This window comes from Eulemur rufifrons, chromosome 2 (assembly GCF_041146395.1).
Source record: "Eulemur rufifrons isolate Redbay chromosome 2, OSU_ERuf_1, whole genome shotgun sequence".
NCBI classification, from domain to species: Eukaryota; Metazoa; Chordata; class Mammalia; order Primates; family Lemuridae; genus Eulemur; species Eulemur rufifrons.
This window is the reverse complement of record NC_090984.1, coordinates 85,869,673-85,884,192: the sequence shown is the minus strand read 5'-3', so window position 1 is coordinate 85,884,192 and position 14,520 is coordinate 85,869,673. Positions and strand designations below refer to the sequence as shown.

Here is a 14,520-nt window from a genome sequence, read left to right as displayed (position 1 = left end):
ATTGACCATACTAGGTTTGAATATTGGCATTACTTTTACTTTACAAAAAGACTAGCTCAATCTAAACAGAGGAAATGCCTTTGATTTTAAAATACTGAGCTGAAATAATTATTTTTCCAAATAAAAGTCCAACAAAAAGTCAATCACATTTTTAGTTGTTTTTTGAGCTAAAAGCATGATAATTACAGCTTGAATATTTAAAATGATACTTCTAAGTTTAAGAATTGGTCTTTTCACTTATTACCAAAAATCTGCTTTTGATTAAAATGATTACTCCAATGACACCCTCCAAAAAGTTACACACAAAATAGTACTTTCTTACAAAGATTAAGAAATTTAAAGTAAAAGTGGATCCAAAGAAAAAACATTACTGAACCTTATTTCCATGCGGAAGTAATAAAAAGGAAAGCTTCATTTTGCTAAAGATTTACTTACGTTGTTTTTCTTCCTCTGGTGTTCAACAGCATCCTTCAAAGAATCTAACTCATTCCGGAGACCACTTATTTCTTTTTCTCTTTCTGAAATTCTAAATCAGAACATAAAAACATACAGCAAGATTTTAGGAAAACACTAATACAACTTAGATCCCTATCTTTCAACGTTTGTTACTACAAAATAGAAATACCAAGTAGACAATGCTTTGAAAAGTGCATTAACTTAATTTTTAGCTACTCTTTACCATGGAAAACCCATCCTATGAATGCTTAATTTCAGAAATGATTTTTAAAATAAGTTTTTGCACACAATATGATATGCTGAGGTTTATGCTAAAGAGAAATCTTATCCCCTAAGAGACAGTTCATGAATATATGAACTGCTATAGTTATAGTTATTTCTATTTCTACCTGGATCAGTAGCTATTTTCAGAGGAGTTAAACTGATATAGAAGCAGTCCCATATACATATTCTTTTTTTAGAAGTCAATGAAATCAGTTTTCACTTTAAGTGGCTAATCTACAACAAAAGTATCATATTAAAGTGAGCTAGGTGTTTTCTTGTCATTTTTAGACCACACCAATCTCAGGATTCATGTTTTTTTCTGGTCCCGTCCAATGACTTAGTTATTTGTAGAAAGCAATGGCAAAGATTCACAATTGGATTCTATTATAGCTGAGAGTGGCTTGGGTAGAAAGTTAAATCACAAATAGTAGCTCTTCCCTAAGAATATGGCTTTACATAATGGGTTGGCAGACTAGGGCTTTGGACCTACCCCACCGTCCGTTTCTGCATGGTCCTTGAACTAAGAGCTGCTTTTACATTTCTAAAGTGTTGTTTTAAAAAATGTATATGAAACAAATCTGTGTATTCCACAAAACCTAAAATATTCACTATCGGGCCCTTAACAGAAATGTCTGCTGATCCTTGCACTATATAGTCAAAACTCAATTTAATCATAAATAATTCTAACCTAGTAAATAACTTTGTAAACAAACCAAGATGGAAGAACATTTAGATTACTTGTATCACTTACTAATATATTTAATGTGGTTTACATTAACATGTTGAAACATGCTAACTTATCTGAAATGATCTTAAATGAAGCATCTTAGAGAAAATTACAGGCTACAAAGAAAAATGTTTTAATAAAAAGAGATTTCCTTAAAAGAGACAACGACAAAGATTACAAGTTTTCTTCAAAAATGCAGAAACCAAAATTTACATCATTCAGTTCCACAATAATATCCAGAAGAAAGAAGACTCAGTAGGATAATAGAGATAATTGAGGGCCATTTAGTAAAGCCTTCAAAATACAGTTTGATTTGATGTTTTCTGAATGCCTAGAAACCAAACATCTCTCTCAACAAAACATTCAAAGAAATCCAAATACTATAAAAAGGTGCGTAAGTCAGCCAAAGGCACAGCTAAGCTCTACTGACCCGAAGTTCAAGATACCCAAATAGAACCACAAAAATTAGGTGACCAATTGAGATTATATTAAATTGCTTATCTGAGAACTGTTTAGCACATAAAAATAGTTACCACTTCCCAAATAGTGAATCAATACTTACACTTTTAATAATTCTTCATGAGGCGAAAAAGAAGATGCCTAATAAAAGAGTTAAATGTTATTTCAAAACAAAGCTTTCTAGAAGACTTTAAAAAAAATTAAAGTTCTTCTCAGATATAAATTAAGACACCACCAAACGTAAAAATACCATATATTCCATGTCAGTCACTTTGATTTTATTAAAATCAAGTGGTTTTAATAAAAATATATAAAAATTTATAAAATATACTGAACGGTAAATCCAATCTTCATCATCACTACATACTTAAACTCTTCATTTAGCAGGGATTTATCAAAGTTCTATGGGCCGGGCACAGTGGTTTATGCCCATAATCCTATCACTCTGGGAGGCCAAGTCGGGAGAATTGCTTGAGCTCAGAAGTTCAAGATCAACAAGAGCAAGACCCCATGTCTACTAAAAATAGAAAAATTAGTGGGGTGTCATGGTGCATGCCTGTAGCTCCAGCAATTCAGGAGGCTAAGGGAGGAGGATCCCTTGAGCCCAGGAGTTTGAGGTTGCAGTGAGCTACAATGATGCCAACTGCACTCTACCCAGGGTGACAGAGCAAGACTCTGTCTCAAAAAAAAAAAAAATTCCTACTATGTGCAAAGCATTGAGGTAATACCTTAAATTTTCATACTGTACAATTCATTTGACTATATAAAAACCTTAAGCCTCTGCAAGTTAAAAAATTACCATAAATGAAATCAAAAGAAAAATTAGGAAAAGAAAATTTCCTCACATATAACAAAAAGTTAATTACATATCATATGCAAAGACACATAGCCCCTTCACATATGGTATATTTTCCTTAACAACTACAATTTCCCAGACTAAACTACTGTAAGCTTCCTGTCCACAAGGACTCTAGTTCTTTCGTCTCTCAAAATACTTTCCGGTCTATCCACATAAATTAATTCAAAGGATATTTTGAGTAACATATCTTTTAAAAAAAAAAATTTTTTTTTTTTTTTTTAATTTTTACCAAGCAGAATTACACCTTGAAAAGCTATTTTAAATAGTTGTAGATTAACACTTACAATATTACACATTTGATAGTTTCTCTCCAATTACTGATGTTTCGTTTGGGAAGACGGGAGATAGAGTACACACCTATCTTTAAACCCACCTCTACAGGATTTTAACTGACTTACTAAGAAAAGCATTCTATAGGATCAGAAAACACACAAATACAAAATATAGCTGGAATTCAGATAATAACATTGTTTGTATATACTTCGTAGATTATTTTACCTTAGATATAGCATAGCAATTGCTTTGTTTTATGGGAAATTTGATAAACTTATAAATAAAACACGTACCTTATTCTCAATGAAAATACAAAAATGACAAAAGTACTTACAGTCACTGGTTATATAATTTTTTACCACATAAAAGGCAAGACATCTAATAATGGTACCTACCTGTTGGTAGTTCTGTTGTTTAAGCTGCTCAATTTGGGATTTAAACAATTTGTTTTCATCTTGTACCTCCTATTTAAACAAAAATTAAAGATGAGTAACTAAACAGAGATGTTTACATTCCATATAAACTTTGAAACATATCACAAAAGCTTGGAAAATTCCAAAATAGCAATTATTTTAAATGGGTATAATAAGCCGTATATAAAAACATACTATGAAATTAGAGTAATTGTATTTAGTACTAGCCTAAGAGTGGGCATGTCTCAATGGAACAAAAGAGGAACCAGAAATAGATCCATATTCCTGTAAGAATTTAGTACAGACCGACATTTCAAATCGGTAGTTCAAGGTTTCTCAATCTGAATTGTAGCGAATTTGGGGCTGGCTATTTCTTTGTTGTGGGGACAGGACTATGCACTGTAAAACCTTTAGCAGCATCCATGGTCTCCATCTACTAGATGCAACAGTACCTCTCCCCCAGCTGTGACAACGAAAAATGTCTCCAGATATTGCTCCCCTGGGGAGAGCCACTGCAGTAATGATGGGTTATTTAAGAATGAGGCTAGCCTTCTCTCCTTAAAGGCTAGAATGCTACTCTCACAGCTTACTGAAATAAATTACATATGAATAAAAAATCTAAACAAAAAATGTAAATGTATTAGAAGAAAATATGTGAAAATATTTTTACGATCATAGAGTGAGAGATACCTTTCTTCTCAAGACTTAAAACTCAAGAAATTACTTGTATTTGAGTATATAAAAGCTTTAAACTCTCAAAAGAAGAAAAAACACAAAGGAAGTGAAAAGAAAAACTGGGGAAAATAAATCACCTCACTTAATGACAAAAGCCTAATTTCCCTTACTATATTAAAAAAAGATCTTATAAATTAGTAAGAAAAAGTCAATCCAAAGGAAAAAATGTAGGAAGCAATTCATATACAAATGGCTTAAACATATGAAAAATACTTAACTTCTCTCACAATCAAATGCAAATTAAAAACAATCCTACCATCTTTCAAGTATAATACCAAACGTTTTCATCCTTGTCAGTGTTGGAGAGGAAGAAGGTGGAAAGGCCTTCAGTGGCAAGAGTGTAAATTAGTAAAAACACTTTTGAAGGGCAATTTATTAGTATTGTCAAAGTTAAAAATGAACCTACTTAGGAGGGAGAGGGAATGTGACAGAACCAACCCTTGAAGCATGAAATATGAACAAGACTAATCAGAGACAACATAGGCACCCTACAAATTTGCTATTACTTCAAATCAATGTTCTGTAAGTACTTTAAATACTAACTACATGAGGGTGAAAAGATACTGATTTTCTATTTAAACTATTTATATCTTTCAAACAAACCAAAAAAACCTTGACCCAGAATTACATTTCTAGGAATTGATAATACAGATATACTAGTAAAAGTATTTAAAATATATGTGCAAGGATATTCACTGTAGTATAGTTTGTAAGAGAATAAATAATCTAGGTATCCATCAACTAGGATTGGCTATATAAATAATGATACAACCACATAATACCATAAAGCTATTAAAAGTTAAAGACAGAAATGTGCTTCTATGTGAATTGGTGGGGGGTGGGGAAGCAAAACACAAAAGTGGATGGTTAAAAATAGTATGTTTTTAAAACAAACATGTACACATACATACTTACATTTATGCCTGGGTACTTTCTCAAAAGATATACCAACAATTGCTAGTAGTAGTTATCGCTGAGAAATATCTGGGTGGGAGAGACTCACTCTGTATTCTATTTCCCTTTGTAACAGTTAAAAATTTTTAAAAACATGCAAAGACTATTCATACAATAATTAATTTTAAGTGCTCATATTTACCTGTAACAGCTTTGTTTTGCTAGAAAGATCATTCTCCCTCTCTTTTAGCATAGCTTCTACTCTCTTCATTTCATTTTCCTTTTCTTTCAACCTAGAATTTTTAGAAAGACTTTATATTTACTAATGTACATAAAAAAAGAAAACCAACTCTAATATCACTCCTAAGAAAAAAGATGGTAAAAACAATATATACCAGCTTTTTCTCCCCATATTACACCAACTTATGTTTCTTTTGAAAGATTATTTCCAGGATCATTCTACTCAAAGTCAAATACATCCTAAAACTGCTGCAACTTATTTCATACTTAACATTTCTTAAGCAAATATGGCTTTATCTAGAAACATACTCTAAAAGGCTAAAAGCAAAACTACATTTCACCAAGTCCTTATGAAAATTACCACTTAAAAAGAAATCAGTTTTGCTCCCAAGAATCTTAACCATAATTTGTTGACCCTGGAAATTACAATGTCTAACCCTTGCGCTAAAGGGATGCTTTTAATTAGGTCATTAAATACGAAATGTCTGATTTCAAATCAAAGTGTAGTTTATTATATCTCAAACAAGAAGCAGTACAATTAATCAAAGTATGTGCCTAAACTATCAACATAGTTTTGCCATCTTAATGGTTGCTTGTTTATGCCAACAGCAAAGAAGCCTAGAGAGTGAGTGGCAATGAAATCGCCAAAGGCATTTTCCACAGCTTGTTGAGAACCGAGTATTTTTCCTTGCAAGAAGTGGTCCAAAACCTGGAAGAAGTGGTAGTCAGTTGGTGCAAGGTCTGGTGAATATGGTGGATGACAGAGTTTCCAAGCCTAGCTGCTGTAGTTTGAGCAGCATTATTTATGCAACATGTGGTCAAGTGTTGTCTTGCAAGAGGATTGGCCTGTCTCTATTAACTGATCTTGGCTGCTTAATTGTAAGCATCCTCGTTTTGTCCAACTGGTTGCAGCAGACATCCACTATAATCGATTGACCAGGTTTCATGAAGCTGTAGTGGATAATACCAGTACTGGACTACCAAACAGATACCATTAGCTTTTTTTTGATGAATATTCCGTTTTGGACTGTGTTTCAGCACCCATCTTTATCCAACCATTGTGCCAAACACTTGTGATTGTCAAAAAGAATCTATTTTTCATCACACATAACAATACCGCATAGAAACGGTTCCCCTTTATGTTGTGAGAGCAAATAAAGGCAAGCCTCGGAGACAATTTCTCTTCTGACACTCATTTAACTGACGTGGAACCCATCTATCCAGCTTCTTTACCTTGCCAATTTGTTTCCAATGGCCCAATATTGTTGGAATACTAACATCCAACCTTGCTGCTAATTCATGCAGTAAGATGGATTCGTTTCCACTACAGCTTTCAGCTCATCATTATCCACCTTGGTCTTAGGTCACTCACATGGCTCATTTTCAAGATTAAGATCACCAGAATGGAACTTCTCAAATCATCTACAGACTGTGCATGAATTAGCCACATCCTTCCCAAACACTTCGTTGGTATTTCGAGCTGAGCTGCATTGGTTCCATGACAGAATTCATATTCAAAAGTAACATGAATTTTTGGCCTATCCATGGTTCTACAAAAATTACTCTTAAAAAAATATGAAAGATAATCATAAGCCAAAACATGTATTTGAAGAATGAGGATGTACCTTCACAATAAAAACGAGAAGTGTCAAGGTGAAATGTCAGAGGTAACAACTGTCAAACTTAGTACTAAAGGAAATCGGACATTTCATACTTAATAACCAAATACACATAATTTAATATGGTCCTCCTTCACCCAACGCAGATATAAGTCTTACTGTATCTAGCCCAAGTGAATCCCAACTGCTCTTGTCATCCTAAAGCAACAGACTTCTAGCATAACAGTTAACTGTTTCCTCAGGACAGGAACTTATCCATTTTAGTAACCTCAGTGCCAGAAGGCACATAACAAAGTTTCAAGTATTTGTTCAGTTGAACAGTTTTTATCCCACCTTACTCTAGAAAGAATATCCAGATGCTTATAGGTCCTACATGAAAAATGACAAAGCAGCACACATGAAGAATAGGATTAAAGAATGAAAACAAAGGGTAAACCTTAAATGTACATTGCTAAGTGAAAGAAGCCAATCTAACAAGACTATATACTGTATGATTCCATTATGACATGGTAGAAAAGGCAAAACTATGAAGACAGTAAGATGATCAGTGGTTGCCAGGGATTGGGGCAGGGGAAAGGGGTAGAGTAGAAAAAGGAAGGGAGGGATGAATAGGTAGAAAACAAGAGATTTTTTGAGCAATAAAACTATTCGGTATGATATGATGCATACACGTTATCATACATTTGTTAAAACCTACAAGGAGTGAACCCTAATGGAGACTGTGAACTTTAGTTAATACCAGTGTATTGCCATTGGCTCATCAATTATAACAAAGGTAGCAGGCTAGTGCAAGATAGTAATAGAGGGAACTGGAGGAGTACATGGAACAATTTTTTCTGTAAACCTAAAGCTGCTCCCCCCACCAAAATAATGTTTATTAATTTAAAAAAGGAATAGAAAAGTCAAGGGAAATGTAATTATCTATATACCTACTATTAAGTTGGTCGCAAATGTGTCTCTAAGTTTTACAAGTAAATGAGAGATGAGCACCTTGACAGTTACACAGTTAGTTGTACCAATGAGCAATCCTGGTGACAAAAATAGGGTCATCACCCTTGTTTTCATAAAGACAATGATCTAGTAAATATCTTCAATATCTTAGTTTCAAAGACATGGTTTCAAAGGAGCACTTCTTTAAAACAAATACCAATAAAGACTGATGGTATCACATCAAGGAAAAACCAAAAAGATGAAGTCCAGATAACTTTCCTCACCATTGTAGACTGATTTAGCTTAAAAGAATAGATTTTATAGAATAAAAAATTTTCTAGGATGAACATCTACAAAAACTGACACCTCCTATGTGCTGATTAAATATTTTTCCTATTTAGCACAGGATAACTGATAGGACAAATTCTATTTTCCTTATAAATAAATTACCATTATAGAAGATTCAATACTCATCAAGATATGGCTAAGATTATCTTCTGGTTAATTCAGAGATGTTATTCATTCAAAAATAAAGTGATTTTAATTTGAAATAATTTTAATCTCTTTATAATAATTGCAAACTTTGTAATAGAATTGAAAACCGGTCTATATTTACAGAAAGAATATTTAAGAAAATGGGTTTGGAAAGAATAAAGTCTCTAGGCATTTGAAAGCATTTAAAGAGCCTGTTTTATTATATTAAATAGAGACTTAGCATATTTGCCTGTAGACTATAATTCCTACTTAATAATAAAGTTAATGATTTAGAAGAAATCCTTCATAATATTTAACCACATTCTGGAAAACAATGAGAAGTTCCTCTTCAAAATGCTGGCTTAAAGTACACTTACACAATCTCGAGTTCTTCAAATCGTGATGCAGAACATGCCTAAGAAACAGATTCACATTTGTAATGCTAACATAAAAAAAAAATCAGTTATTACAACATATGTATAAAATCACCCACCAATAAAATGAAAACCCAGTTATATGTGGTAAATTTAAGAATGGGCCATTTATAAAACAAAAACAGAATGAGTTTTATTAACTGATTTTTAATGATTATTTTTTAAAGGATTATAGGTTAATACATCAATTAAACAGTTAAAAGTGAGCTTAAGAGTTCATTTAAAAAAGTAAGGATAAAGAAATGCTTTTAGGATCACGCTGACAAATCAAGCAGTTAAGTATAACTTCACAGGAATAAAAGTTAACATTTTAACAGTGGTACAATATAAGTTTTCTGACAAAGAAACTCAAAACATTAACCTCTTAATCTCTAGTACGTTAAAGATTTCTCATTCTTTATGTAGTGCGTTGGTAATTTATTTATACTATACCTCTTTCAAGTTATGTTGTGCTACTTCCTGAACATGAGCTTTTAAAGATTCATTTTCTTCCTGAAGATCCTTAAAAAGAATAGGTGTGAACTGAATTGATATTCAAGTATAAAAAAGGTGTTTCTTACTTTTGCTTTTAATTTCTTACCTGTAACCATTTTCCCGTATTGGCTAAGTCTTTCTCTTTCTCTTCTAAAACAGCCTTCATGGTACTCATCTGTTCCTCCTGTCCTTTTAATCTGACAATAAATTAATCAGAATTATAAATGAAAATGTTACATGACCATAAAAAAGACTGGAAGAGATATTAAACAAAAAAGACTGGAAAAGTATATTTTAGGTAGTATTCACAGTACAAACTAATTAAAATAAACTCAAAAATACTTTGAGTATAAAAGCATACAAGATTTTGGAGGTATAATCAAATTAGGAAGTATGAGATGATTAAAGAAAACTATTCTATCACTGAAGATCTAGATATTGAATAAGTTACGGTAGCTCTACTCTTACCCTCTATTATACCCTGTTTAAGTCAATACAAGCAAATTTAGACAGCTAATTACAAGTGGTTTAGGTGTGAGATATATGCCAGTTTCACATGGCTATTAAAATGGGAAAAGAGCAGCAACTCAGTTTGTCATATTCAGATTATAAATCACAAAAACTAAGACTTCCCATCCTAGCTACTTTCCACAAAAAAAAAAACTATAGGTTAAAGCCTAATGAAAAAATTAAGACCTTAAGGCCTTTTGAGACAATATGATATTTTCTAAAGTATTACTTGACATCAAATAAAAAGAAGCTATGATTTTCATTCTATTTGTATTTAAGTTGTGAAAAAGAGATATTAAATGAAAATGAGAGAAATAGTACTTACAAGTTCTGAAGCTCCTGAACTTGAGAAGTGATAGATAACTAAAATACAAAGGGCAGAAAAAGCAATTCATAATCCTTTCAATTTACCTTATTAAGCTTTATGATATAAGACTTTATAATGTGTACATTTCAAATTATAAAGACCCTAGCTGAATTTTTCATGCCAAAATAAGATGTATTTTGATTTCACCTTCTCTTGACTCCAATGAGAGTAAAAGTAATAAACTAAAAATATAAAAGGGAGGGGGGAGACAAGGAAGACAGTTATGAATAAGTCTAAATAATGTGATTACATCTACAGTTGTAAAAATTAGAATATTAACTAACTCTCCACCTACCTCCCTACCATATCAAAGCTCTTCTCCACCCATTTTCAAAGCCAACTACTCAGTAGTATTCTATATTGTCCCATTTAACCTTTTTTTTTCCCCCTTCTAAATCACACACAGTCCAATAGTACTGTTCTCCCCCACTCTCTTCTCTCTTCTCATTGCCCCTTCAGATGTTGGCTTAGATGTGAGTTCCTCAGGAGGAGACTTTCCTGAACTCTCAATCTATATTAGAGAAGTATGATCTTTTCATCAGACCTGTTCATTCAACATATCATCTCCAACCACTAGCACAGTGTTTTGACTAGTGCTTTGACAATAAATGTTGTTGAAGGAATCTGTTAGATGAATGAATCATCTCTTCCATGCAACCTCACCACTTTTCCAATGAAGCTTTGTCAAACTAAATTCACCAAAACCCTTCAATTTTCAGTAATCACATCTACCTCTGAAATCCCCAATGAAACTTGTACTTTGTTCTACAAGCAGAGGCTGAGCAATTTATATTCTATAATAAGATATTTTGGTCATGCAGGGTTTTTTTTGTTTGTTTTTGTTTTTTAAAGAGGGGGAGAGAGGGTTAAAAAAATTTACTGAAGTGTTTTATGTTTCATTTAAGTTGGCAAATTAAAATGAAACACTAATACAGAAAACTTTCTAGAAAAGAACCTTTAACAGTTAAAAATTTTAAAAGATATATAGATTAAAATATCAAGAACACTTTCTCAATCAGGCAAAAAAAAATAAAAAGCACATAACCCAATATTATAGCACACTACTAACTAAAGATTATTCTTAGTGACAAGAGAAAAACCAAATAGCTCATAAATAACACATAAACTAATAAATCTTTCATGCTGTATGGCTCTGGGATTTTTACCTGTTGAGCCTTTTCAAGCTGGACATTTCCTATTTCTTCTTTTAGAGCCTCTATTTCCTGTTTCAAACCCTTGACAATGACAAAACAGACAAGATTGGACAATGGAAACACAGAAATTGACATAAAATGTAAGGCACAGACAAACACATGAAATTAAATGACATTAACTAATGTTGATAAACCAAAAACAAAACAAAACAAAACAAAACAAAACAAAAAAAAAAAAAAAACACACACAGTTTTTTCTCTCCCAATACCTGAACAGTTTTCTCCTTATTAGCAACTTTGAGAAGTTCAGCTTCCAGAAGCTCTTCCACAGACTTGATCTTCCCATCTTTCTCATGGATCCTTAAATGAAGAAACACAGTGTTCACTTAAACAGAAATCACCAAGATCCACCAACTAAGATATAAAAATAGCACCAAATCATGAAAAGGCTCTCCAAATCAACCCCTTCCCATTTTAAGTAAAATATTAACATATCTTTGCAGATGGGGGCAGGGGGATTACTGTAAAGCTCCTATTAAGAGAGAACTAATCAGCAATTACCAGATGGCTGATGCCTATACACACAAGAAGCTGGTGATGTGCTTCACAAGTACATAGGAGATATAAGATTTGCACCATGAAGAACACTGGAGACAATCAAGTTCCACTCAACGATATTGGCTTTCAGAGCTCTGAAAGCTGTGGTAGAACTTATGCACGATTATGGCATCAAACTTTACAGACACCTCAAGAGGAGAATACATACAAGGAATTGATCTCTCTATCCAATATAACATGTTCTTTAATAGTTCCTACTGCAGAAACAGAACAATTTGATGTCCTAAGAAAATAATAAATGGAATCAATTATGGAAATTGATTTTTTTAATCACATTGAATTTGGGAAAGCACAGTGAAGGTCTCTTATTCCATCAATGAAAAATCAGAGTGAAAGTTATTAATAAACTAACATGCATCAGCTGTCCCAACTGCATAATAAAACTTGATTTATGAGCACTGAGAAAATGAACCAAATGAGAAAGATCAGTTTACAATAATATTACCACTTACACTTTCTTAAGTTCTTCAACTAGAGATGCAAAAGAAACCTGGAAATAGGAAAGTATTCCAGTTAGTAATTTGTTCAAAATATACATGGGTCAGAAATAGAAAAGTATAAAATCCAAATGGGAAAAGTAAGCCCAGGAATTCGAGATTATTTTTTAATGTCATAATAATGAAAATAAATAGCATTTTGAAAATAAGTGGCTTTCAGACAACTTATAAGTGTAAGCCAAAAGAAAAAGCAGTAGATAAATGTCAAAATTATTTAACTAATAATTCTAAACAGATAAAGAGAAATACAACTAGGAAATTACCTAATTTTAGGCAACCTTTTTTACTATTATTTAGAGTCTTACTTTATATTTGTACACTCAAAACCTTTTACCACTGTATAAGAAGCAATAATATCCTATCTAGAGTACTCTCTGCAGTAGTTGGCATACAGTCAGTATTCAATAAATTGCAGTCTCTATTACTGACAATCAAGTCATTACTCATTCATAGATAAAAACTATAACTGACAAATTTCATCTTAGAGAAGGAGGAACAAACAACAGATTTGGTATGTTTTTATGTTAACAGGTTTGTTCATTGTTTATTAATAAAAGAATGGTTGTAGAATTTACTATATATATTACCTGATCATTCTGCTTAGCCTTTAAGTCTTGAACTTCTTTCGTCAAAGATGAATTTTCTGTTCTTATTGCCTTTTTCAAAGACACATAAGCACAATATGCTTTTATTTTCTGAAAAAACAGCTAGCTTTAAAATACACTAGCTTCTCATTTTTCTTTAGCTGCTTCTTTTCCTCTCTGGAAGGCCCCAAAATCCCACTTTTTCCATGTGTCTATAATTGTGTAAATTCTACAGCTAGCCAAATGGATTTTTAATTCAATTACACTCACAGATATTTGTTTGTGTTTACACAACCTCCAAACAGTATACCACTTGTCAATTAAGCCATGACTCTAAATTCAAATACATCTTTTAACTTACTTCTTTCAGCAACCCTATCCTAATCAAGTTAGTTAAGGCAAATGACAACTATAAAATACAACTGCAATATATTCTTTCCCTGGCCTCCAATGCCATTTCATGAACATAAAACACCTGCTAGTTATTTGGATATCAGGAAATGGGTGCAAGTGGGGAAGCATATATTACAAACTATAACAATAGCATCTATCTCATGAAGGCAGTGAATGCTGCAATCAACTATGCATTTTTATAGTTCAAAAAAAAAATCTTAAATTTAATGAAAAAAGACATTATATAAACTTATAAAATGTGAGTAATATTAAGTTTAAAAGTTACGGGGAAAATCCTTACACAAATTACAATGAAACCCCTTCATGTTCACTGAATAACCACAAGGAAAACAAATCTATAAAATGCTTTACATTCAGTTCCTCCTCTTTAGTGGCCACTTGAATAAGTCCAGTTTCAAGTAATTCTTCTACAGTCTTTAACTTCTCATCTTTTTCTTGAATGCTGAAATTATAAATTTAACACAAGTATGAACTATTTTTCAAAGAAAATGATATCATTTCTAAATATTTTATATAGATTAACTCCTTTATCCATAGTTTCTTATAAACTTTTAATTCGAGAAAAGTTTTTGAGGATCTTTTTCCACGGTCTGAGGGTACTTACTTCCTCTCTACCAACATAAAATGTGCTCAAGTAATGCATGCTTAGATGCCAGCCTACACAAGTAACTGCCACACATGAAACCCACAAACGATAATGTAATCTAAAATCCTCAATAGAATGCCATATTCTCTTCCACTACAAAATACAAAGAGAATTTTAAGGATCTAGATTAATGCAGTTAATTCTATTACCTCAAATTTTGTAAAAATGAGCCATCAAAATATAAAAAGAAATTTAACTCTTACCATTTTTCCATTTGTTCCAGAACTTCTTTATTAGGCTAAAATAAAAGCCACCCAAAAAAAAGTTTAATTTTATCAGGTTTGCATGAAGTAAAACTAATTAATAAAATTTTGTGAAATTGCTTAGAGTGCTAAAAAGATATAAAATTTAAGAAAATGACCCTTACTTGAAGATTGCTAGTAATTACAGAATTATTTAATTCAAAAAACACAAAACTGAAAGGCATCTACACAAAAGATACAGAAAAAATAGTAGTATAAAATGGTCTGGCAAAATGA

The 14,520-nt window shown here is 32.1% G+C and overlaps 1 protein-coding gene across 22 annotated transcripts in view; it reads right to left on the bottom strand.

The window, feature by feature from the left end:
* The window catches only part of KTN1 (kinectin 1), a 96,990-nt gene that overhangs the window by 22,785 nt on the left and 59,685 nt on the right, over positions 1-14,520 (bottom strand). For 16 of the 22 annotated variants that reach the window (XM_069487061.1, XM_069487081.1, XM_069487144.1 and 13 more), the window contains 14 exons: positions 14,245-14,279; positions 13,747-13,837; positions 12,985-13,053; positions 12,353-12,390; positions 11,552-11,642; positions 11,295-11,363; positions 10,087-10,124; positions 9,358-9,448; positions 9,210-9,278; positions 8,721-8,758; positions 5,283-5,373; positions 3,434-3,502; positions 2,010-2,047; positions 436-526 (listed from right to left, as the gene is read on the bottom strand). In XM_069487061.1, the coding sequence (XP_069343162.1) occupies positions 436-526; positions 2,010-2,047; positions 3,434-3,502; positions 5,283-5,373; positions 8,721-8,758; positions 9,210-9,278; positions 9,358-9,448; positions 10,087-10,124; positions 11,295-11,363; positions 11,552-11,642; positions 12,353-12,390; positions 12,985-13,053; positions 13,747-13,837; positions 14,245-14,279 (918 nt within the window). The remainder of the gene's footprint in view (positions 1-435; positions 527-2,009; positions 2,048-3,433; positions 3,503-5,282; positions 5,374-8,720; positions 8,759-9,209; positions 9,279-9,357; positions 9,449-10,086; positions 10,125-11,294; positions 11,364-11,551; positions 11,643-12,352; positions 12,391-12,984; positions 13,054-13,746; positions 13,838-14,244; positions 14,280-14,520) is intronic. The other 6 variants (XM_069487070.1, XM_069487109.1, XM_069487126.1 and 3 more) reach the window with 1 other exon arrangement.